The sequence below is a fragment of the Platalea leucorodia genome, assembly GCF_965183815.1.
Source record: "Platalea leucorodia genome assembly, chromosome: 3".
In the NCBI taxonomy this organism is placed as follows: Eukaryota; Metazoa; Chordata; class Aves; order Pelecaniformes; family Threskiornithidae; genus Platalea; species Platalea leucorodia.
The window spans coordinates 5,893,883-5,916,649 of record NC_138825.1 but is presented as its reverse complement, the minus strand read 5'-3'; the positions used below and the strand labels follow the sequence as shown (position 1 = coordinate 5,916,649).

At 39.4% G+C, this 22,767-nt stretch overlaps 1 protein-coding gene across 1 annotated transcript in view; it reads right to left on the bottom strand.

Annotated features, from left to right (window-relative positions):
- Window positions 1-22,767, bottom strand: part of PLCB1 (phospholipase C beta 1) — a gene marked incomplete at its 5' end in the record, with an annotated part of 405,623 nt that overhangs the window by 39,593 nt on the left and 343,263 nt on the right. Inside the window, 2 exons of the mRNA XM_082305814.1 lie at window positions 20,673-20,759; window positions 21,896-21,953. Coding sequence (XP_082161940.1) covers window positions 20,673-20,759; window positions 21,896-21,953 — 145 coding nt within the window. The remainder of the gene's footprint in view (window positions 1-20,672; window positions 20,760-21,895; window positions 21,954-22,767) is intronic.

Here is a 22,767-nt window from a genome sequence, read left to right as displayed (position 1 = left end):
TAAGGTTCCTCTCGTTTTGTCTCTCCACTGTCTGCAAAGCTGTTCCCAGGGACTTGAAAGCACTGTGACTGGAAGTGCGAGTGCCAGGCAGGTTTCACCTTAATCCCCCAGCTACAAAACACTTCCCTCCCCTCTCATACCTTCTCATTTACCATCGGCTGTGATCTGGGGCGATGGATCATCTCTGTGAAACTCTACTCGGGGAAACAGTTAACACTCATCTTGGTAAGGAGAGGGGCATGACCTTAATTTGAGGCACGGGAGGCACCTGAGGCGGGTGCCAGCGCTGTCCAGGGTACCACCCATCCGCAGGGCTCCCCGCCGAGCGTCCCGCTGCCCGCTGTTCCCGGGGATGGCCGTATCCTGCTTGGAAACTGAAACTCTCATTGCTCTCTGAAGACTGCAATCGACTTTCTAGAGAATGTGCCATTTTATATTTTTATACTCCAGCCTTTCTCTTTGCTTTGCCGGTAAAGCAATGCTGCCTATTTTTCCATGCATGAACAGCAGTGGCAGTTAAAATTTTTCTGAGTTTCTTTTTTCTGAGTTAAAGCTGCTTAAACCACTTTTGGAGGCTAAGCAGATACTGAGCAACAGAAATTCGACTTTTGTTCTTACTGCATTAAAAAGCAAAACAGGAAAGCAGAACTGGGATGTACACCTAGTTTTAAATTGTTCGCACAAGCAAAGACAGATGAAATATGACATATCTTTCATCTTGAGAATAAAACCTACTCTTCCTTACTTAAATACTCACTCTTCAAATCTCTTAGATTCAAAATCTTAGTAATTTTTGAAAGGTAATGAGAGATCTGAATGATCAAAACACTTAGCTGCTTCATGCTAAAGGTATGCAACGGAAATGGCTGTCAGTAAAACTCAAGATGTCAACAGATAAAACGTACATCTGTAGCACAAGCCTCTGACTGTCAGGATATGTATCAATATATCGAAGAGCCTTTTGTGCAAATGGAATAATCCTTCCCACAGTAAGTCTTAGAAAAGAAAATAATTTCAGCTGATGGTAGGCAATGTAAAATTCACTTGTTTCTGCAGACGAGTGGTTACTAGAATGTCAAACTTCACTCTTTCACAGGGTTGGCTTTAATTTAAGCTCATGATTAAGGTCTGAATTTCTCTTATAAAATTTTACTTTTTCCAAACAACAGTCCTAAATTAATGAAATGCAAGTGTAAAAACATTCAACCTTAACTTTTATCATTTTCCCTTGTTTCTTGTCATTAAATATGTTGTATATAAACATAGAACGAGGAATTCAAACAGAACAGTACTAGTTATTATTCCTTTTGATTTGAAGGCATGCCATCTAACTCATAAATCTTACTTAAACTTTATGATTAGGATTCACCAGTGTGTTTGGGGTAATTTAAGCTGCTCTGGAATAGCATAAAACACTCAGAGCATATTGACACTGCTTTGTATTGCCAGGTGACAAAACAGCTGAATACACCTCCCAGATTTAATCTTCCTGCATCTCTAAGCGTTCCCTTCCACAACACCACCTACAAACTGTCCATATCCTTGTTCTCTGATACACTTCCTACTGTTTTCTCCCTTCTATTCTTGATGTTTCATTTTCCCTAACTAATAGAACGAATATGTTTTTTTAAATGTTTGCCTGCCTTCATTTCTTATACAGGATTGAAACCTTAGGCTGCCTGAGCAAAGATGCTGCTGTGTCTTGCTTTGCTTGCTGTCCATCTGTTTTGAAAGAGAGGACAGGCACTGTGCCTCACTCGCAGGCCGGGGGTAGGTATGGGTGGCTATTTAGAAAGAGGATGGCCAGGACCAGCGAGTCTCTGTACACAACTTCAGCGGGGTTTACGGAAAAGTTTGAAAGTACTCCAATCTAGTGTTACTGAATTCATTTAGAGATAAATAAATAAATAGCTAAGATAAATCACTCTTTTGTTCTAAAGAGCGATTTAAAAATCTTCTGCAACAGATAATCTAAAACCCAAGAAGCGTTATTCTAAAAAGATTTGTTTCGCAGACAAAAATTAGGCGCAGCAATTTTGAGAAGGACATCCCGTATTTGTTTTCACACCCATCAAGGAAGTTTCACACCTGTCAGAGGAGTTAATCTCAATTCATCCTTTGCTTAAGAAATGTAAATGCTTGTCTCCTTAATTAGAGAGGTTTGAGCTGGTTCTGCTGACACCATTTAAAACCCACACACTCAATACAATTTTTAATCAAAATATATGTCATAGGTCCTATTGGAATCTCCACAAGCTCTATGTTAATCCTCTCATAGAGAAGGCATATAAAATGGGTTAGGTGAATTGCTTCCTAGCACAATTTCATTCTCTCGAAGGACTTGAGGACTTGCACAGGTACACGGCTTTCTTGTAGATATCTAAATTCAGATGAGATGAGTCTCACCTCCAGTTTTGCACCTATTGCCCTTGAAGTATTCTTCAGTTACATTACATCATGGCCCCTTTAATTCATAAACATTTTTTAGAACTTTAAGACTCATAATTTAATTTAACTCAATTAAAACAGTGCAGGAATGTGGAAACATAAAAGTCTTGAAAACTGAGGAAATGCAATTAGAGCATCCCACTTGCTCAGTTCTTGAATTTTCATTCATTGCTTTTGCACAAATCCACACAAAATTAGGAAAAGGTGAAAGGGATGAAATATTCCCAGGGTAACAGTACTCTTTTGCACTGCTAGCTAGCAGCAGCATTAAACTTTAACAAATGATCTGCAGAACACACTTCCAGGTATGTGTAGAGACTGAGACCCAAAAAAACCCACAAGGAAGTGCAATATTACCTTTAGGCTGAAACTTAATCTGTCTGTAACAATATAATAGTAATTATTTTCAAGAAAGGATGCTGAAAGAATCACTGGTACAGAAAACCAATTCAAGTAAGAATAATTTTCTTCAAAGACACTGATGATGTCTATCAATGCCCCAGTAAAGAGAAACGCCAAAAAAAAAAAGGGGGGGAAGAAAAAAAAAAAAAGAGGATGGCATGATTTCAGCCACTAAATAAAACCTTTTAGAAATGCTGAATGGAATGATTACAGCCCACAGTTGTCTGCTGTTTATGGCACCAGATGAATTTCAAACTATAGAAAGGGTGAATATTCAACATCCAGCAAGATATATGGGATAACACTACATGTAGACATCTGGATGTCATTACAGGTAACATTTTCAAAAGGGCATAACTCACTGTAGTACTTCAAAGACGGCATTTGTGTTTATAATTTTACCTATATCTATTTAGCAACTCTAAAGGTCTGTATGCTCTGCTCAATTCATTCAGAAAATGAAGTGTTATATGTAATCTTCTGACCACATAATGATCTACATGGTGAACTACACACCATACTCTTAAGCATATGGTGTTAAGAAATCAAATTGTCAGTCTACGTAAGCCCAACTATCCAACTAGTCTAAAAAAAAAAAAAAACCAACCCCAAACAAAAAACCAAACCCTTGATTTGATGTGTTGGATGTTTTTATAGTAGCCTAAAACAATAAATATGAAAGTTCAATAATATCTTGTATATTAAAAAGACAGGATACCAGCTTGAAAGTTATTGCTCTTAATCAGTAATTCATAGTAAAATAACAAAAACTTCCATCTCCAAAGAAATAAAAAACAAAGCAATCCACTATTCTATGTAAAAATAGAGAAACTGGGACAAAATCGTGCTGCTTAAGAGCTGTTTATCCAAGTCATCTCATTCTAGCAGCTTTTCGTGATTCACATTACTCGTCCTGTGGGCACCTCATGCGTGTCTGAAATCTTTGTTGTTATTTGAGAAACCAGTATCGCCTGTACAGATGCCTCCTGGATGGCAAGAAGTACCATCTGCAATAGTCAAGAACACCCTGAAAACTATTCACATTTTTCTGCTGCTAAGTTGTGACAGAGGCAAAAACAAATCACTTAACAGGGCCTGTCTTTTGCAACAATTGAGAAAGACTACTCAACTGCACGTTATCTTGAGTTACCAAGAGAGTCTGGCAACGGAAAAGTCCAAATTGGGGAAGAACAAGGAAAAAGTGGAAACTGGGAAAGCCTGACTTCTGGCAGCGGAGATGAGGAACTGCTTCATCTGATGGGCTAAGATCCAGGGAAAGCTCAGGCTGATTCGAGCCCTGCAAACGAGACGGAGGCATACAAAGAGCAGTGCTGAGCTTCCCTGCTGCACCGTCACTGATGCCTCCAACTGAACGTCCTGAGAAAGTGCAAGCCAGGGACAGAAAATTCTTGAAGAAAATGCATTGGAAAAGAAATGCCCACAGAGCAGGTAAAACAAGGACAAAGGGAACCCACCACATTCTGCCCAGTTTGTTCACTTGGTAGCCCCCAAAAAGGGTTACTTTCTATTCGGGCCACAAACTGATCCCAAGTATTAACATGCAACACTTCGAGGGATTAATGCCATAACTGAACATAGCTCTACAGAAATAATCCCCAAATGTCACTCCCAAGGAACTGAATCCTAGTTTTTTACTGGTGGATAACAATAACAAAAAACAAAACCAACAAAAAAGTAAGCAATTTCAGTGGAATTAAGGAGTCATAGGGCAGTCAAGGACAACACTTTGGTGTGTCTTCTGGTACAGTATTCTGCACCAAACAAGGAGGGAAGTGCAACACACATGCAGAGAAAGAAAGAGGGGGGCCATGATTGCATAGTGGGTTAAAAGTTGGTTAAGAGGCAGTTAAAAGATGTGTTAGAAATTTTGTTTCTTTACAAATTAACATGTCCATGCAACAAAGAATGCCTCAAAAGCCTGTATCTAACTGCCTATTGAAAACAAACATAACTAAAATGGTAGCTGTTGAGTATTTAAAACATTTTTAAAAGCTATAATGTGGAATGAGTAAGAAATCTATAATGCGTAACTGCTGCCGGATATTGCTTGCTTCCCTCCCGAGCTGTGACGGGAAGCCTGACAAGAGCAAGACGGTCTGTGCTGTGGGAAGGCTCCCCTGATAGCTGGCGTCTCAAGAGCCACACTTGTAGTAAACTAATGATCCGGTACTCCAGCCTCTACATGCACTCTTACGAAAAATTATGTTAAGTTTTATGTATGAAGGACTCAAGTGTGAGTGACAGGCTAAAGCAGGAAGAGCATTAATAGCTGCAAGCAGGATTGAGAGGGCCAGCAGAGAAATATTGAGGACTCCTGTGTCTACTGATAGGAAACTCGTAAGAGGGGAAACTGGAGTATTAAATAAATAAAATTAAATATGTCACAATAGTAGTGTATTGCACAGAATATAGGATGGTACAGATGATCCTAACCAAGGTACTTCCTCGGGGAAACATAAATCTAGTAAGGCAATAGATAAAGTGGAATCAATTAATGCTCTGAAGGCAGCTTTTCATATAAAACCAAAGGCTAAGTTGTTACTATTCACATAACATGAATAATACACTTATAATTTTACACGCTGTATTATTAAAATTGCATGTTGTCATGGGCTTATGCATCAGACAATAACTTTGCACAGATATCTGAAGGAGAAACAGAAGCCTTGACCTGAAAAGCCATCATAAAACTTACTGGAGAACATTGCTTTTAGAGGAAGCTGTGCAAAGCCATTTACCATCAGGAAAACAATCAGTAAGTCACCACAGAAAGGATGTCCTCTATAAGTCTATAAGTGCCCTCTACATCGTGAGTAACTCTGCAAGCGAGGCAGACCATAAACTCAACAAACCAACACAGGATGTTGGAGAATTTTTTCACAATGTGTTATCAACTCTAAATACAACAGTTTTCAGTATTTTTGTGAGCTAGAAAGTAACGTGATTTTTTTAATGATACAACAATCTACGAATGAGTCTGACTGAAATGGGCTTGGGAAGGGGCTCACTAGACAAGCACTGACGACAGCAGCATTAGCAGTCAAGGTGATCATTACAAAGCTTTTATACTTTGTGTGTAAAGAAGATTAAAAACATTAGAACACAGCTCTTCAGCAAAAGATAAAAACCAAAGAAAAATGCAGGAGTTTGAATCACTAAAGTACCTCAATTAGTCTGCAAATGTACTTACACAACTATATGAATAAGCAAGTTATGTTGGATATACAGTAATTACATAATTAAGGCAGTAAGAAGTCCAGTACATCTTGTCTGCATGAGCAAAAATCGACTGTCAGAATATAGCAGAAAAAACCTCAATGTAGAAACAGAAAATGGGTTTCATTACTGTAAGTATCAACATAACAAAGAATGTCAAACTATGAAACTATTGCTATTAATCTGACCTTTGTTACAAGAAGTTCTGAGTGAAAGAGCTTTCCCTGTCTCCCACCCCAGACGTGGCAGGTAGAGAGGTCAAGGCATCTGGATAGTCCCAGGAAGCAGGAATGCCAGATTAATAAACATGAAAGCAAATGAAAAATACCATTTCCAGTTAGAAAAATGGGAATGGAAAGTGACTGGAAGCAAGAGAACATTTGTTTTCAAGCTATCAAACTAGGCATTCACAGTAAACAGGAGTGAGAAAAGAAACACATGAGAAGCTAGTGTTAGGCAGTACGGCTTATGTAGCTCTAGGGGTACAGATTTATTCCGTTAAGGGGAGAAAGTCTACACATTAATTGGGAAGTCATGCACATAATGAATGCACAATGACATTTGGATGCTTCACTTGTCTTCTCCCCTGCCAATCCATCTCTCTGGTCTGCAATCTGCCATTACTCACAATGTGTTAATCTTTGGGGTGAGGACATAAATATGTTTCAGCTCTTTCTGTATGAGAGCATTCAGAAATGGGTACTTGCTTAAGCACTGCAAGGACTCTCTCCTTGGAGTGAACGGCCACTGCAGTTTACACAGAGATTGCTGAAAAGAGAATTTATCTAGCAGCTAATTCTCAATGTAACCCTCTTTTCATGACTTTCTCCTGTATTTATATCTAATTTGCATTTATATAACCCTTATTATCTAAACACCTCATAATCTCAAATGTGCTTAACCTAACAAATCCCTAACATAATTCAGGAGCATTAGGGAAGTTTATATAGATCAGCAGGGACGATGGCAATTTATTTTGTCTAACTTAGGCACTGGAGCTAGAAGGCTAGTCTTCTGTTTTCTACGGAGTGAAAGGAAGGAGATGGGTCCTCTGAATCGCTCATCAGCTGCTACCTTGGACACGTTCAAGCACAGACTCCTTCCTAAGCTGTGAAAAGCATGCGCTGATGCTCAGCGCTGTATGTTGCCTTCTCTTGGATTGATCAAACCAGATCAATGTGGCATTACACCTTTAACTCCCATCAACTCATTGCCCGAGGTTCCTTTCCTCATGCCATTTTGCTGTGTTTGCTGCCAAGGAAGGCCCCCATTGGGTGGAGAAATTTTTTTCCCCATTTATTGTCTTTCCAGAAGAGAACTAGAATATTAAGCAGGCAATTTTACAGGACAGAAAAAAAATCGGGGGTTGAATCAGGCTGTAATTAACAGAAAGGTGATCACGCCAGTTTTAAAATCACCAGTATGTTTTTATGATAATTACTTTCACATCCTGCAAGGCTGTGAATAACTGTAATTTAACAGATGCATCCAAAATGCATATATCAAACTAATCTCTACAAACATAGCATATGCATGTTCTTAATATATCTAGTGAGCACACGTGCATATGCATACATAATCAAGTATTTTCTATTAGATAGACGCAAACACATGTATTCATCAATATAAACAAATGGACTATATCTACTCCATGTAAAATTGCCTTATCGTTTCCCTTTGACAAAACTTCATACCAGCCGGGAGGGGGTTGGTGAGGTTACAGGTACCAGCCTGACTCATGAGCAATGCTTCATTTGCTCATCTCCAGAAGATGCAGGGTGCAGACGATCTCACCTTCCCTGCAGCAGACCAGGAATGGCACTCTCGGATCACAAACCCACGGGCCCATTGGGTACCCCAGAACAGCGGGGCTGGGACACAGTCTGCTCCAACCAAGGCATCACTCGGGAGGAATTTATTCAGGTTTAAATTATATGTAGGCTACCTACAGTTATGGTAATGCCTTCTTGTTCCCAGGGCTTTGAAGATGTAAATCTCAGTGCAACCAGCTACCAGATGCATTATAAAATATTATTGTTGTATTCTGCTATAGGATATCTGTACATTACTATAAGCATTTTGTTTGTTCTATGATACGTATTTGCAGAGCACGTTTTGCAAAAAGGGAGTGGTTAATATTACCGTATTGTAGAAATTAGCTTTCCTGTTTTTATCTCATCTTAATTGAGGTCTGTTTCTGTTGGCAAGCAAGGTTTAGTAGGCTTCCTTGATTTATAAATCAAGGGTGTTTGTTTCACTAAAACCGGCGTGTAATTGCTTGTCAGCAGTCACCTTTGCTTTAAGAGAGGAGTGAAAGAAATCAAAGGAAATGTAGAATATTACTGGAAACTGTCTTTGAACAATGAATACGACTGTGTGAATAGCTGATCAGGACCCAAAGAGAAAAAAAATCCCTAACATATAGCGAAGGATTTTGATACAAAAATATTTAGATTTATTCATGCTGAAAATAGAAGCTAAAAAGTTTTCATTTTGTATTCAATAAAATTCAGTCTTTAACCTCAAAACTTTGTCTGTTCGGCCCTTTCAGACAAAAGCACAGCAAAGGAGACGGTACGTCGGCTATTCACAAGGAAAGGAGGGAAATCCATGCTATGAGCCTTCTATCAATACTTTGGTGTTCAGGATATTCAGCTTGTGCTCTGCCTAACAAGATTCAATCCCTTTCTGTGCACCAGGAAAACGGCCCAACCACTTTGACATGGGGTGATTTAGGACTGATAGCTCAGTGTCCCTGGAGCTGGTACTGTTCCTCTGCAACTGGAATATTTAAGGGGCCAAAGAGGGAGAGCGAGGGAAATGGTACGGGCACGGATGTAAGCGGATCACTTCCTTCCGCCCCACATGACACTATATTTTGCAAATTCAACTTCTAGATGTATGGGACCCACATTCTGGAGGTGAGGGAATACGTGACTTACCAAAACAAACAAACAAACAAACAAAAAAAAAATCTATTTCCGCACTGCTGGGCTGCACAGCCAAACAGAATGTACCTGTCCTTTAGACTCTCATTCTAGAAATACATTTGTAGTTAACTAATAGTTTCCTTTGCATTTGCTCCAGCATTTGAAACGTCAGACAATGCATGCAAAACTTTAAAAAGTGGGCTGAACACAACAGAGAATCCAGGACAACTGACAAATTGTTGGTAATTTCTCTTATTAGCTTGACATGCACAGCGCACTGAGAGCAGCGCTGCCCAGCTCCCTGCTGTCATCAATCCTGTGCTGCTCGTGCCCACCCACAGGCTGCGCGTTCCAGCAGCCCCTCTCCTTATACAAAACCTGCCACTAATCTCCATGTCAGGGACAGCAATTATCACAATTGCTAAGCAATCCACATCTAATCCTCCGTCAGTCCTTGGCCTTGATCTCCAAAGCAAGACTGTAATTGCCCATTTCCTCATCATGCGACTGTAACCATACCAGCGGAACATCATCAGTCAGAACCTCAAGCGGTAGCCATACGGTGCCGCAGCGTACGGGTTACACGCTGCTGCATAAACTTGGAATCATTAAACTGCTTGCCAGAATAAAGCCCACTGGGCTTACGGCTCATAGACTTCCGAGCAGAGAAGTCAAGAATGCCACTTCGATAGATGCAATCCCATTGCATTTTTTACTGTGTTGGACTGGGTATAAAATGAAATTTGTAATAATTGAGAACGAGCCAAGAATCTATACTTCATTTCCCAGTAAAATTGCTTTCATCTATATTTCTCATTTTCTCCCTGAAGTCTTCACTAGTTCTCAATCTTGAATCTAAATTCTTTAGGCCCACTATCGCATATTTTTTCTGTTGTCTTCATCTAGTTTCAGTTGAGGGTTTTTTCATTGCTTCTACTTTAAATATCACTCTATTACACCAGTTTTGGCATGCTTATGAATGATTATTTTTTCATACATCTTTGGAACTTGTGTATCATATCTTTCATCCGATGGAAGACTTTGGAACATGTTGCACATACACAGTCAAGCTCACACACAGGCAGACCACGTCACATCAGCTCTTTAACATCTCTTCCCTTCAGGCAGCCTCTTCAAACATGTCTTTTAATCTGAAAGAAACACTATTCCTACAAGTACTTGTAGATACTCCTTGTAATTTAATAGCAACAAGTCATGGCAAAGAGGAAGAGGGAGGAAAGAGTAGAAGAAAAGAAATATAAGTAAAGAAAGTGTAAGGAAAGAGTATTAGAAAGAAATGACATACTGTGAAAAGAACATCAGTGCAACACGGAGAAGGACAAGTAGGAGAGTGGGTAAAACTGAAGAAGTGGGATTGTGGAGAAATACACTGGGGGGGGTGGGGTGGGGGTGGTGGTGACAAAAAGACTGAGAAAAACACCTCCTACCATTACCGGTAGGGTATGGTATGCCTGATAACCCTTTTCTCTTAGTAAATGTCTTCATCCATTTCTATAAACCAGAGGCAAACCTGGAGAGCTGCAAAGTGGATAGAATGAACCAGGACTGAGATTTCCTGTCCCGTGTTCAGCAGGTTTGAAAAGAAAAAATTTCCATCACATGAACATCAAAACTCTGATTTTTCTTTCTCTTTTTTGGGTGGGGGGAAAGAACCAAAAGTTGTCAACTTTCACCATCCTCATGACAATTTTCCTACAATCTCTGGACCCAATACTCACTTGGAAAAGTCAACATTACAAGAGTTTAAAACTTTGCCCTGACCATCCTTGAACCAGGCTCCATATCTAACCATCTCCGGATTAGGCCTCCCCTTCCTAGACACACCCGCTTATTCCACACAAAGCTTACAGATCTCTAGGACTCCATAAAAGAGATCATTTACAGGTTCACAGCTGTAGTTTACGTACTTAGTCATACTCCATAATCTCTTGGCAAGAACCTCCTTCCATTAAACAGCTGAATAATAGGAAACGTACCGAGTCACCATAGTCAAACCTATATACTATCGTCACCCACAACTAATGTATTTCTTTCAGAAAATACTGATTTGTTGGAAATGAGTCTCAGGAGAAATTTGGTGAAAAGTAATCTTTCCAGGGAACATCTTTCTCAGCTATTCTGCCACTAAGGAGGGCTGCCAGACACTTGAAAGCTGCACCCACGTAGCATGGGAAGTACATGCTGAAACGTGGCCGAGATGCTGGTTTCCCTGTCACCATGGATGAGAGTGTACTTTCTCTCCCTTCTGGATGTACAGGATTTTCTTCCCCTACCAAGCTCAGTACTCTTAAACTGCTGGGAAAGATACTGCATCTCAAAACAACAACGTTTTTCTTGTTGCAGAAATTTTTGTTGTTTCTAAAAACACCCCCCCCCCCCCCCCGAGAATTAGGATTTTCTTCATGACTCTAAATGTACTTTTTAATCCATGTGTATTTTTGAAACTCTTCACACTACTTTTGTTATTTCTGTTACCCTTCCTACTAGCTTATTTATCGTCCTGAAGTGTCTCCCTGTAAATAAGATAAACTCAGCACCCACCTTGTCATGAGTGCGCTAATAAAAGCAACCTGCATCTTTAACATGCGCTGCAATGGGCGCTACTACTTCATCTAGAGAAATGCAGTATTGCTTTCATTAGCGGCTCTGCTTTGCAGACTGATTCTGCACAAAGACATAAGCACCGTCTTAACAAATAACTTGCATGTGCAAAGCTGCGCATATACAATCTTTGCTGGGACTACTTCTCTGTTCATTAAGGAACATATTTTTTCCTCATTTCATGCATTTTAAAACATCTCTAATGAGTTTACTTACTAAGTGTTAATATTTCTTTTAACGTTTTTCCATTAGCTGTGTCAAACTGAATCTCTTGTCATTTGTCATGTTGCACTGAAGGTCTGATAATTAACAAATATGTTGCTGCTGTTGCTTAATGATGAATGCAGTTGTACAAGAGCATGTGGTTCTGCCTTTGTGGCAGTTCTTGTTCAATCTGACTCTGATTTAGAGCGATGAACATGTGTGTAAAATGCTATATAAAGCACTATATTTGAAGTGTGTGTGTGCGCACTACCATGCATTTCATACATACTATATATCCACATGCTGTGCATAATTTAGCTTATGTTTTAAAACATATTTTCATAGAGTACTATACCAGCTCATGGAAACACAAAGGAGAGTCAACAGCTTGTTGGTGCCCTCTTGCTCACTTAGATTTAGCATGCAGAACACTTGCCTTTGCAGAATCACAATTATTTTCCTAGCAGAGATTTCTCTCATCAGGTTTAAATATTGCAGTAGTCCAAGCTAAACACCCTGACACAAAACATTTGCAGCCCCTGCCCTCTTAAATTTTTTCGCATCATTTTCAGTTGTTTTTTCTTCAGAGATAACGTTAACGCACCAGTTAGTTTCGTGCTCTTTTTTCTCACCGGCAGTTGCTACCTCGCAGCTTGCTGGCCACCTGTGCGCACTTTGGGAAATTTTTGCTGCGGGAAGCAATAAATGCTGAACCAAAGCGAGTGCAGGAGCGGGTCACAGGGGCACAGGTTACTGCGTGACAGCTGGCGTTCTGCTTTAACCCTAACAGATGCACTCTGCAGTTGAGCAGAGAATGGGATAGTGCAGATGAAAGTGCTCCGAGAAGCTACAGAGAAGAGATAAGGGCCTTTTAATGTTACACTATTCACTCCAGGTTGGTATTTTCTTGTCATCCTTACCCACCTGCCATACGCAGAGAAGCATCTTCTGCAGAGACAACGTGCTCTCTCGAGGATGTTATCATCCTGAACTCAGCTTTGCAGAAAGAAGCTCTATGTTCGTTTTTCACATCCTTTTCCCAGATTTCTCTTCAATCTATGGTAAAACACACTGCACTCTTCTCTGCATAGGAAGTTCGCTTGTTTTGAGAAGGATTAACTATTCACAAATGCTAAAATCAGAATTTAGGCCTACTGTAGCAATTTATATTACAAAGGGAGAAAAGACAATTTTTACTTTTTGATGTCTATTACACAACTGTTCATTTTAATGGCAATTTATGACTTCCTTTTCCTCCCTTTAATTGAACCGCTTTCTAACCCAAATTAAGCATCTAAGAGAATTCCAGTAACAGTGCAGTACTGTAAAATCAGTTACTGTATAAATGCAAGTAGTTTTCTTGCTTTTAACAAGTGGGTTTGTTTGCACATGGTGATGGTGTTCTGAAACAATGGCCCTAGCTGCAAGAAAACACGGTCTGTTCTGTCATTTTGATGGATCATCATTGCAGCAGTCCGTTATGAGTTAGGGACACACATATTTTTATCTGCATAATGGTAAATAACACCACATTTATTGCTTATTATTCATACCCAGTTGGGCTAATCTGTCCTCCCATCCAACAACTCCATCATATTACAGAAGCCAACGCGAGTGGTAAAGGCATGCAGCTTGCCCTGGAGGAGCGGTATGGATGCCATATGCTGCCCTGCGCTGCTGTGGCCATTGGTGGATGCAAAGCTGGATGTCTCTCCAAAAGCCAAAACGAGGTCTCTCAAACACACACCTCTGCACTGGCTCAAGACTGGACTGTTTTGGGTGCAGCTCTACTTTTTACTGAGGAGAGGAGGGAATCTGGGGGACGCTGCCTCTGGATTTGGGTATATGGAGTTACCTTTGCTTTCCCTCCAGCCAAGCGGGAGTTTCTGAGTGGTGGGGACCTCTCCCAGTGTTGGGCTGCATCACGCAAAGCTGGACACCAGTGGGAACAAGTGGGAATGCAGGACAGCCTGAGCGCCGCTTTGGATTTCATCTTTCTTATACGTATCAGGAAGGCTAACTAAATAATTAACCACAGTGGGCTGAGACATGAGCCATGTGCTTATCTGAGCTGGGTAAAATAAGGAACAGATTCACTTGTACAAATTAGAAAAAAAATCAGTGATGCTTCTTTTTTTCAGGAAGAATTCTCAAATTTGTGCCTTTTTTAAAAAAAAAATAGCTTTCTGCAAACCCTTTTGCCTACAGATGGTAGCTGGATTCTAAAGTCACTTTTCTTAAAAAAAACCCTTCACAGATCTTTTTTATTAGCATGTTATCCAGGAAAATCTCACTAACCTTCACAAATCAAATCTGCCTGACCTCCATTATGGCCCATACTCTTGCTTTCACTAATATCAGTTTAAATCACCAGTGACTCTTCTAACTTCATAATGTTCCTTTTGATTTACACTAGCGCAAAACTGAAAAGAAGTTTGCCTATTCAGATAATTTATTTTCCTTTTTTTTGCAGCTCCATATCAAACCCAAGATTTTCTCTGACTTCCAGTAGAATGATCCATGTGAGAAAAACATCACCCTCTATCAATAAACTCCAATCTGAATTTCTCATATGTTCCCTCATGTCCCACTCATTAAAATATTTCTTCACGTTTACATTCTTCCTACAAAGGGTTTGTGACATTTTTATTTAAAGGAAGTGATATTAGAATTCATGAAAATAAATTTAAAAAGCATTTTGCATATTCACACTGGAAATGTGATGCTGTTGATTTGAAAATTAGCGTTCCCAAGACATATGTGTATGTGCAAGATCAACACCGGAAGACATTTAATTAACACAATAAATATCACCTCAAATTGTTAGATGTATCTTTTGTGACCTGATATCCATTTCTCACATTGTAATATTTATTTTGCTGGAGAACTAAACAATCATTAAAAATGTGGATTTGTGAGGAAAAAATGTAAACAAGCAAGCAAGCAAGGTCTTAATCGAAAATAATCCTTTGAGCATCCTGTTATTTGGACTGAAGTCTGTTGATCTCAGGCCTAGTGATGAGCTAGTCACTTCACAGAAGTTAAGGGAGTTTTATTGGTATAAAACTGGCATGGGATAAAGGTCAGTCTATTTAATTTTAACAAGTGAAGTGAGATTATTTACCACTCAAATTTACAGGCTGAAAGTGCATTCTGCAGTGTTTATCCATTGGGAGACACAGAAAAAACCAGACAACCCTAGTTTCCCAAAAAAATACTCTGCAACTGGGGACTGCTTAGCAATTGCGCTAATAGAACAGTTAAAGAAACATCAGGGCTTAAGCTACTCAAAGCTTATTGGATAATTAGGCTGATTGGCACTTAGGGCTTGATGCTTAGAGGTGCTGAGCAAAGTGCCAAGATCCTCAAGTGAACAGTCCATGAAAACTGCCTCCTTTCATCTAAACGCAAGCTCTGGTCCAGAAGTGAGAAGATGCCAGATCAAGTCACAGAGAGATTTGGAAATCTCAGTCTAGAATATGTATTTTTTTAAATATTCCTTTTAAATATTTGTTGTTCACTGAGGCTAAGAAAATTCCATTCATTTCTCCATGCTGTTGCCCATTTAATGGGGCAGAGAAGCATTTTATTATTCCCCTCTGAAGAATATACAAGCACCAAAACCCAAAGCTGAACAGTGAAACAAACAGTAAATTATTTCAATCCTCTTAATTCTCTGCTTTTTTGGCAGATAACGCCATAAGTCATTCTAGCTTAGCAGCCACAGATTCAAGAGAGATTTCTTTTTAAATTTTGGAAATGTTTAAATTGAATGAACTAACAGAAGAAATAATTTTTACCTAAACTGGGAGAAAATAAAAGGAGAACTTTTCAAATATTACAGTGGTTATCAACTCATTTTTTTCCTGTCTTTTTGCAACAAGTCTGAATACTACTTTAGGAGGGCAACTTTCCCCCATTCAATCCAAATCTATGCCATGCAAAGTCCCATGAAACTCAGTAAACTAAAATAACCTTTTCCTCCAAACTCCTTCCCCGAAATTCTTGAATAGTCGCCTGTGGTTGAACTGGAATGCGTTTGGAAGGGTTTGAATTAAGCGCAGCTAGCCCAAAAGACAGTTTGGCTTCCCACAGAGGTGTAAAGGATAAAAAAGGGATCGTGGTGGACAGTGCATTGTTACTGTGAATTATGCAGTGAGCTGAAAGGACACTGGAATAGTCATCAAAGTTCCTAAGAGCTGCTCTCTTCCAGATGAGCTAAGAGAGTGGCTCTGAGGTTAACTGAAATCAAATTTAACAGTGCTGTAAAATACATTTGCTGTATTTGACTTCTTTCTAAAGTTAGAGCGGTGATTCTGCTGACCCTAGTGTCAGTAACGGCTCCATTTAACTCAACATCATCTGCATGAAGATGACCACAAAGTTTTACCTAAAGCGCGTATGACAAGCTGTAACCTTCACAAAGACTGATGTACTTTTGGAAAGTACTTTTCTAAGAAATCAGAAAGCATCAATCAGAAAGCTACGAAACCATTCACTGGGTTCTCAAGTATCTTCACTTAAATAACACTCAGAAGGAAGGTGTCATTGTCCAGCACTGTTTCATGAATAGGCTGACCTGATATGCGATTGCTTGTAAAAACAGCCCTGAGAAGAAAGACCTTGGAGGTCCTTTCCAGTCCTATGTAATGGAAAGATGACACTGGAGTTATGAGAGGCTTACTGCTGTAAATGATCAGCATCTCATTAATCTGTTCTATAAAACTTGGATATGTATCATTTTATGTCCCTATAAATTTTTCAGGTACGGTGCTAGTATTAATTATTGATTGGATGTCGAAGTGTCAACTCCCATCAGGTACAATTAATAACACATGTCAAACTGCAAGATGATAAATGTGTGTTCTTTGAAAGTGAGTTAGAATGCATCAGATGCTTTTATTTTCCATTATCAAGAACTGATTTATAATCTTAAAAAATTGTTTTCATTATACTTTCTGAGGGGAAAAAGGAATTTTACACCTTAAGGCTGTATTCTCTTCGTTCATTTGAAAGACCACCGAGATGCAACACTTAAAGTTTGCGCATCTTATGGCACCTCTGTAGATCTGTTGCACCTTTTCCCTCAGCTAAAGCCTCACCCTGAATAGTGCCATTTTCCACATCCCTACAGGAGCCCGTACCATCTGGCAGGCCTTGGCTAAGCTGGGGTTGTGAACAGCAGAGTAGGTGTGAGCAGAAACACGAACATGGGCTACAAAATGAGGGATCACACGAGTTACATCTTCGTCTGGGAGCAGGAGCTGACTGCAAGAGCACAGGAGGTCTCAGCTATTATGTTAAGATTTAAGTGTAACTCTGACCCATGAGCATGAATAACAAAAGTCTCATTGATTTCAATTAGAGGAGGCCTGGGTCTATTTACTGTAACTGAGTCGATTCTCAGAAAAATAATTAATTCCTTGTCATGTCTCACGTGTATTGATTTTTGTAATTACAATGAAATTGGAGGCAAGGATGGAGGGAAGGAAATGCACTTGATTTATGTTTTATTTGATACACAAGCTGTCAAGGACAAAGAAATTGAGATGCAATGACCATGCCCATCCTCGATGCACTCCTCTGCGTTTAGATAACGAGTGCCAGACTCATGCTGTAGTGGAGAACCTAAAATCACACACTGCTCTAACATACAGAGTTCAGTCCTGCGGTGTAAAGAGCTGTGTTTCCACAGCAGCCTCCACAGCATGCAGAAGAGATGCCCAAGGGGAAAAAGATAAGGACAGGACAAGCTTAATGTGTATCAATGACTAAGAGAAGGAGACAAAGAATTAGAATGGGGGAGAAAAGAAATACAAGCTGTTGCTGATAATAAAGCTGCCAGTAGATAATGTAAGAAAGAAAAAAAAAAAAAAAAAAGGAGTGAAAAGAAAATACATATGGCCTTGCTTGGCAATGATGCTGTTAGGAAAAAGACAGCGGCATGAGAGCATTTGAACTTTGTTTCTACTGTGCTTTCACTCAAATGGCAAGTTAGAAATTTCTTGACCTACAGTCAGTCAGTATTTGACTTCTTAATTAGGTGACAGTCTCCTTTTCCAAACACGTTTGTGGGAGTGGTTGGCCTGTTTCCATACACACACACACAGATTTGATGATAATACTCAAGTTCTAGTTTCTACAGCACCGGAGATTAGTTTGTCATAAAGATATCCTCATTACTTACACACAGTATGACATTTTGGGCCCATTAAAGCCAATGCCTACTCTGATTTCAGCAGGACCACAAGAAGCTGAAGAACTATTTCCAATCTTTTGCCTACCAGTATCAGTTCAGGAAGTAGTCTCCAACTCTTATATGAGGAAAAAAAGCTTTTTATTACACAATAGACCTGCAAATGAAAGCCACAAAACAGTCTCACATACACACATTAAAAAGAAATGATATATATGAAAGAGAGGAAGAGTTTAAGGGTGTAAATCGGTTCTGAGTTAAGTACTTTCATCTAAACACAAGACATTTTAAACAAAAAGCAAGCCCTCTGCCTCCAGTACAGGGAACTAATTTGCATCCAGTTTGTACAGTTTCTAAAAGCTGTGTCTAAAATGTCAGCACTCTAAGGGAAATTTTCCTCTGGTGACCTACACGCACCGCAACAAAGGAAGCTGCAAACTCATACTTTAAAAGAAAAAAAAAACCAAAAAACCCCGAAAAGCCCAAAAAACCTCATGGGTGTGGCAGTGTGCTGGCAACACTTTGTGAAACGATATTCTTCCTGGCTATGAGAGAGCTCTGTGCACAAAGTCATAACACAACGAACTGCGAGTCAGTAATAAATAACCAAATGACAGTGACTGATGATGGCAAATCTGTCTCCAAATGAATTATTGGTAAAAATACTAAAAATTCTTTCCCTCTTAATATATTAAAGTCTTTGTTTAGGGGTTGAGTTGATACTGCCAGAAGATCCTTTTAACACAGCTAGCATAAATTCTAGTGGGCGTTTGAATGCTGAAGCACGAGAGACTAGCCCTGTTGAAAAAGCTGCCCCTAGAAAGGCTGCTGTTTGCATAAAATGCATCGGTTCTTTTCAGCTGGGAAATCATTTGATCTATTTTATATCATACACCCTGTCACTAAGGAAGCAAATATGGATATGAAATATGAACATGAAGCAAAACATAAAAAGAGACTTAATAAAATGAGTAATTATGTTTTGCCTAAATCCTCTCACGCCAGCAAGAGGCACATACCATCATAAATTCAGCGAAGTCTGCCCATTTCAGTATGTGGGAAAGGAAAAAAAAAAAAAACCAAAAACCTGCAGCCAGGCCCTGTGAGGCACATTAGTGCAGAGGGTTTTCTCGGGAGAAACTGAGAGCGCTGACTGAGAAGGGCTGATTACTGCAGCGCTTTAACTGATGGCCAGATGCAGGGGAAGACAAGGAGTCTGGAGCTGCTCTGTGCCATGACCTAATGCTTGGCACGTGGACAGCTGATGGAAGAGTCTACCACTACCGGGCCAGCACAATCTTTCAAAATGCAACCCAAGTCCTTACTGACAAATTTTGAGTGCTTTATGCTACTTCTCAGCAAATCGATACAGTAAAAAAAATGAAGAAAAAAAGAAGAAAGGACACAGACACAGAGAAGTAATCAAGTGCCCAAGGATTTGTGAAAAGCCGGTATTAGAAGTACTAGCAGATTATTCTCTGAAATTTAAAATTCCAGCATTTAAATACCAGTCTTTTTAGTTCACATCTGAAGCTCATGATCCTACAGCACCAAATATAAAACATAATATTATGTATAGTCTTTACACCCAAATGCCCTTGACATTGAAAACTTCCAGCTTATTTATAAACATGATTTTAAAAAGATAAATAGAAAATCAGAAGTGCAAACATTTTTATTTTTCCAAGCTACTGTAAACTTCTACCTATTCAGACCTTAGCCTAATTTATTCTCTGGGTATTTCACAGAAATGACATGACAACACTGATTAGCTGACACCCAATGCTAGAATTTAAGCTGTAATACAAACATGGAAACATGAGGACTGTGGAGACAGACAAGAAATGAAAAGTGAAGCCTACAACACACATTTGAGCAAGTGCAGAAAAAATGAACGCAGACGTGACACAATGGGCTGTGAAGAATCATACTTGGATATGAACTCTGCTGAAAACAAGTCTCCCTCCATACAGAAGTCTGATTATATATAGCTACCTAGGTCTTCCTACAGAAAAATCGTGTACAAGTGGAGGACTCTGAAGATCCTCTACTGAAGCCAATGGCAAAACTACCACCAGCTTCACTAGGAGCAAGGGTCAGCCCGCAATCTTTAGGATGAAAAACGGTGTTTCAGAATGTTACATGTAGGTGCAGTGCACAAAATGAAATAGAGGAAATCCAGCAAGCAATGCAGAATATTAAGCACTAATATTATGAAAACACTCATTGTTTTCCACAAAAATATATCCTCATCAATTATTACAAATATCTGCGGCAAGCATGCTAAAAAGATATCTCTTTTTCTTTTCACTGTAAACTGTGTTTTGTTTTTGTATTGCTAAAGCACAACAGAGTGAAGGGCACACTCTGCTGGTCAGAAGCACCATTTACACTGGAAGCTTTTTAACAATAGGAGTACTAAAAAATAAACCCCATTATATGACGTCTGGACTTGAAGTGGTGCTCCACAGTAGGCTGCTACTTGACTTTTGTCATCCTGAATATTACAGACAATGGCTATGATGCTATGACTGGACTTTCTCATGTTTAAATATCAGCCTACCTGCTGTAAGAACACTTTCTTTCCTGAAGGACATTTTTTAGCAGTACAACATAGTTGAAAAACTCTTTACCTTAGGCTTTTCATCCAGTATTTGCTGACGAATCTCCTTGTGTTTTTCTACAAGTTTCTCCTGTCTTTTACTCTGAGCATCTTCTAGCTGTAAGAAAAGAGCAGAGAATCTTTTTTCAGAGATTGCACATCCTCACTTTCCCACCTCTTCCTCAACAAATATTTCATCCATCAAAATTAAAATGCTATCATCAAAAATATGAATAATTCTAATATAAACTTACACACCATTGTCACAAGCGTCCCTGAGCACAACTGCTCTAACAGTTGTATGCAGACAATATATCTCAGATTTCACACATGGGATTTAGAATCAAAAATGTCTAAAGGCCTTATTGTAGACTTCTAACGCTATCAGAAGTATAATGCATTTTTAAAAATCGTATTATTTTGCTTTAGCTTTTATTGTGTGAGCTGTGCGAGATGGACCCTGTTCCCAGAAGAAGAGGATTTGCATACTAGAGTCCTGAATGAACATGCTGATAAATTTTGGGCCTCGTTTAATAAAGCACTCAGATATGTGTCTGGCTCCAACAGGAATTAAGCATACTTTATTTGCTAATTCTTTAGGTTGCTTCCTGAATCAAGGCCTCTGCGAGCAAAAATGGGCCAACTTTTGAACTGAACTATCTCTGCGCTGAAATTAAGAGAAAATTCAATAGCGGCATATGTTTCATAGTGATTTCACATATCAAAACACTGCGGTGTATGCTTTCAGCCCAGTGTAAATGACCTATAGCTTCAGAAAAGCTAATACCTGTAAGGAAATTCTTTGACTTGTATTTACAGAGCTCATAAAATGTTTTTTTTTTTGCATTTCAGTAACTGTACAAATGTAATTAAGGTTAAAATCTATTCTGCAATTAAACTTTCAGAGTTCCTTATGCAATCTTTGCATTCATGAGACAGCAAGCCAATTAAAAAAGTCGGTACATTTTCCGTGACCAAACACAGGATATTCAAAGATGAAATCACAACGGTATTAAAATCTGCCCCTCTTAGCACCATCCCCTAAACACCGACTAACAATTAATCAGGATCCGTCTGAAATTCCAGTTTTCCTTTAACTGGAATATGAAAAGAAGTCTACACTGCATCTGTTAAAAATCAGCACTTGCAGAATCTTTATACCGAAGCTTAGAATCTTCAGTTTCATATGAACTAAAATACAAAAGCTGACATTTTACCCCCCAAAATGAAAAATATACATATTGCCTGACATACCCGTTTTATGTACTGCACCACCTCCTGGATGTACGATCGAATCATTTCAGTCTTCTCTCTGGGGAGAAGCAATCAACAAGTTACTGTAGTCAATAAGATCACACCGATATATTTTAATCCACCACAACTCCTTACGGAATAAGTAAGGCTGTGTTTTGAATGTATGGATCTGCCTACTTAGCTTTTATCCACTTCCTGAATGTGCCTTTTGTAACAGGCTGCATCTTTATCGTACGAAGGGCTCAGACTTCCCCATGAGCTACCACAACAAACCCCCTGCTCTTTCACAACAGGCTTTTCCCACAGGGTACCGCCGCGTCTTCAAAGTGATGGTGGTGTTCCTTAAGGCCCAAATGTCAGTCTAGGAGAGCGCACGATCATCAGTAGATGCACACTGCCACGTTGTGGCACATCGTATGGTAGAGTCTCTGTCAGCAAGCAGATACTGCTGGTGACATCTCAGAGGGAATGAATGGCAAAGCTTTCTCAAAGAGCAGGGCAGACTCAACTTCTGTCCCCAGCTTTGCTATGCAAACCACATAAAGCTGAACTTGGAGGAAATACTTGAACTTTAAGCGACTCAGTGAGACAGTTATTAGGTAATCTTTGATCAAAGGCTGAAGATGAGATCCCCCAAAAGGATAAATGCACATAAAATAACAATTTGTGGATACTTGAGTTGACCAGATTCAGGACAGTACTCCAAAACCTAATTAGGGTAATTTCTATCTATTCAGGTGGCACTAAAATCTGACGTTTTTAGGTAGTTACACAATCCCTGGGTGCATGTAGGAATCAGAAAAAATAAGTAACAATACAATGTATTATCTCTGTGTAATATTCTTTCCCAAATTTGTGTAAAACCTTCGGCT